This window comes from Alligator sinensis, unplaced genomic scaffold (assembly GCF_000455745.1).
Source record: "Alligator sinensis unplaced genomic scaffold, ASM45574v1 scaffold1905_1, whole genome shotgun sequence".
Taxonomy (NCBI): Eukaryota; Metazoa; Chordata; order Crocodylia; family Alligatoridae; genus Alligator; species Alligator sinensis.
Genome location: NW_005843303.1, coordinates 171,469 through 175,262, shown reverse-complemented (window position 1 = coordinate 175,262; position 3,794 = coordinate 171,469). Strand labels below are relative to the sequence as shown.

The following is a 3,794-nucleotide window of genomic DNA, read 5'->3' as shown; positions in this document are numbered from 1 at the left end:
CAGAACAAGGAGCAATGGGCTCAGGCTGCAGCAAGGGAAGTTGAGGTTGGATATTGGGAAAAACTCTCTCACAAGGAGGGTAGTAAAACACTGGAACAGGTTACCCAGAGAAGTCATGGAGTCTCCCTCCTTGGAGGTGTTTAAGACCCGGCTCGACAAGGCCTTGTCTGGGATGATGTAGTTGGGGCTGATCCTGCTTTGAGCAGGGGTTGGACTAGATGTGACCCCCTGAGATCCCTTCCAGCTCTCGTTCTCTGTGATTCCCACCAGTTGCAGAGAGGTGTGTGCCAATGCAGAGACCATCACCCCTCCCTGGCAGGTCACTGCAAGGCAGCAGGGCACCTCCACCTGCCCTTGCCATCCAGGGAGCAGGGAGGTCCAAGCTGGCGCTAGAGCGCATTCAGGGGTGTCCTGGACACACAGACTCACCTCCCATCCCAGGAGCGGGGATCCCGTGGAACATCCTCGTGGGCTGAACCGTGGGGGGCCACCAGTCAGACGCAGCTCAGGGCCGGTGGGGACGACTGAAAGGAACCGACACAAATGAAGACGGCGCCTCCATGAGAGCGGGTCCATTCCAGACACCATCTCCCCAACCCAACACACCCCCATGCCAACACAGGGCCGCGGCCAGCAGCCACCAGTGCTTGAGGTCAGGCCACCCATCCTGTCGAAGGGGGGCCCCAACCCAGGGAAGTCAGTGGGGCAGGCACCTGCAAGAGCCAGGCCAGCTCACAGCATGCCAGACACAGGCCCTGGGGGGTACTGCCAGCCCCCGCCCCTCTCCCACCCCGACCTGGGGGTCAGACCCCTGCCCTACCCTGCACCTCCCCTCCCCATGAGGCTGAATTTGGTTGCTTATTCCCAGTTCCTGGTTCCTTTTGCAAAGCTAATCTAGATCCAGTAAAAGCTTGTTATTCGTGAATGACACATCCTAACGGGAGAATTTCATTAGCTATGCATATTTAATATGTAAAATATTATCCCACACCAAGTACAGAGACCTAAAGAGAGGTCAGATTAGGATGGGATTATGGGGCAAAATACCTCTTGGCCACCCCAAACTTCCTGTCAGTGCCACTGGGGGACTGTCCCAAAGACCCTGACCACAGTCCTGCCCAGCCCAAAGCACGGTTTGGCCGTGCCAGGCTGCCAACTGACGGCTCCCATGCCCCTTGCACAATACTTCAGTTCCTTGAATAAGGAACTGGCTTTTGGGCTGGGATTATGGCTGGAAATCCATTTTGGGCCACCCGACAGCAATACCCCTGTGGCACCGGGGGACTCTCCTGGACACCTCTGATCAGAGGCTTGCCTTGGCCAGAGTGCAGTTGGTTTGTGCCAGGCTGCTAACTGGCAGCCCCCCATGCCCACTGTACTAAGTATAATGGTTTGAATAAGGAACTGGCTTTTGGTCTGAGATTATGGCTGGAAATCCGTTTTGGGCCACCCTGTATCATGCCTCTGTGGCAGTGAGGGACTCTCCTGGACATCTCTGGCTAGGCCTAGTCTTGCCTGGCCTAAAGCGCAGTTTGTGCATGCCAGGCTGCCAACTAACAGTCCCCCCGCCATGCCCACGGTACTACATGTATGGGCTAGAATTAGGAACTGGTTTTGGCCGAGTTTATGGTTGGAAATCTTTTCTTGGGCCACCGGATACCAAGCCTGTGTGCCAACGGAGGACTCTCCTGGACACTCCTGACCAGTCTTGACTGGCCCAAAATGCAGCTTGGCTGTGCCAGGCTATCAACTGACAGCACCCCAGCCACTGTGCTAAGTATATGGGCCCGAATAAGGAACTGGATTTGGGGCTGGGAGTATGGCTAGAAATCCTTCTTGGGCCCCCCCTAGCGCACCTCTGTGCTCCCGGGGGACTCTCCTAGACACCTCTCGTGCCATGGTGCCAATTGACAGCCCCCCAAACCACTGTACTATTATAATGGCTTGAATAAGGAACTGGTTTTGGGCTAGGATTGAAGATGGAAACTCTTCTTGGGCCACGCCACACCATGACTCTGGCACCGGTGGACACCCCCAGACATCCCTGAGCAGAGCCTGCCTGGCCCGACTCATGGTTTGGCCCTGCCAGGATGCCAACTGACAGCTCCCCTAGCCACGGTACTGAATATATAGGTTTGAGTAAGGAACTGGCTCTTGGGCTGGGATTATGGTTGCAAACCTGTCTTGGGACACCCCACACCATGCCTCTGTGGCACCAGGGGACTCTCCTGGACATCTGCGACCAGAAACTTGCCTGGCCCAAAGTACAGTTTGGCTGTGCCAGGCTGCCAACTGGCGGCCCCCCATTCCCACTGTGCTAAGTGTATATGCTTGAATAAGGAACTGGCATTTCGGCTGAGATTACAGATTGAAATCCTTTCTGGGCCACCTGACACCATGCCTGTGTACCACCACAGGACTCTCCCGGACATCTCTGCCCGGAGTTCTGCCCAGCCCAAAACACAGTGTGGTAGTGCCAGGCTGCCAGCGTACACCCCCACCCCAGACACTAGTAAATCTATGGGCTCAAATAAGGAACTGGTTTTAGGCTCGGATTATGTCTGGAAATCCTTTTTGGGCCACCCCACGTGCCTCTGTGGCACTGGGGGACTCTCCTGGACACCGCTGCCCAGAGTCTTGCCCAGCCCAAAACGTGGTTTGTTCATCCCAAGCTGCCAACTGGCAGCGCCCCATGCCCACAGTACTAAGTATATGGGCTCGAATAAGGAGCTGGCATTTGGGCTGAGATTACAGACTGAAATCCTTTCTGGGCCACCTAACACCATGTCTGCATGGCACGGGGGGACTCTCCTGGACATAGATTCATAGATGTTAGGGTCGGAAGGGACCTCAATAGATCATCGAGTCCGACCCCCCTCGGACATCTCTGACCAGAGACTCGCCCGGCCCCAAGTACAGCTTGGCCGTGCCAGGCTGCCAACTGACAGCACCCCAGCCACTGTGCTACGTATAATGGCTCAAATAAGGAACTGGCATTTGGGCTGGGATTATGGCTGGAAATCCTCCTTGGGCCACCCCGCACCATGGCTCTGTGGCACCGGGGGCCTCTCCTGCACATCTGTGACTAGAGTCTTGCCTGGTCCAAAGTGCACTTTCACCAAGCCAGGCTCCAACTTACTCTCCTTCGGCGTGTACTGTATTTACACTGCTACCAATTAGGAGCTGCCCTTCTGCTGGGATCGTGGGGCAAACCCCTCCTGGAATCATCCCAAAACTAGAGGTGCGCTGGTCCGATATCGGATCCGTACCAACATAAAGAAAACTGGCTGTATCAGGTATCGGCCCGATGGGGCCAACAAATGCCACCGTGTTTTGGCTGAGGTGGGCACTCGGGCAGCGAGCGGCAGAGCCCGGCAGCGTGGAGCTGCCTCCAGCTGGTAAGTCTGCCCTGGGGGAAGAGGAGGGGGAGGGAAGGGGTGTGTGGGGGGCATGCCCCTGCCCTCACCCCAGGGGGTGTTGATCTAAATACATTCAATCGAGTGGCTCTCAGAGGTGCTCTAATTAAGGCGCCGCCCCTCCCCCCACCGGGGGTGGGACGGTCCCCAGGGGCACGACGGGACGCTCGGGGGGCCAAGAGGCATTTTGCCCTGTAATCCTATCCTAATGTGACCTCCCTTCAGGTCTCTGTACTCGATGCGGGATATTATTTTACACGTGAATTCGTACACGCGCACAGCTACCGAAGCGCTCCCTCCTCGCTCAGTGACTGGGTCCGGACTAGCTCTGAAAAAGGAAGCCACCCGCACTCACTGCCTGCCCCGCCCCCGCCCCCG

General features: G+C 56.7%; 1 protein-coding gene across 1 annotated transcript in view; it reads right to left on the bottom strand.

Annotated features, from left to right (window-relative positions):
- VPS28 (VPS28, ESCRT-I subunit) overlaps nucleotides 1-3,794 on the bottom strand; it is an 8,908-nt gene that overhangs the window by 4,917 nt on the left and 197 nt on the right. Inside the window, exon 2 of the mRNA XM_006038289.3 lies at nucleotides 430-524. Within this exon, the coding sequence (XP_006038351.1) occupies nucleotides 430-463 (34 nt within the window). The 5' untranslated portion in view covers nucleotides 464-524. The remainder of the gene's footprint in view (nucleotides 1-429; nucleotides 525-3,794) is intronic.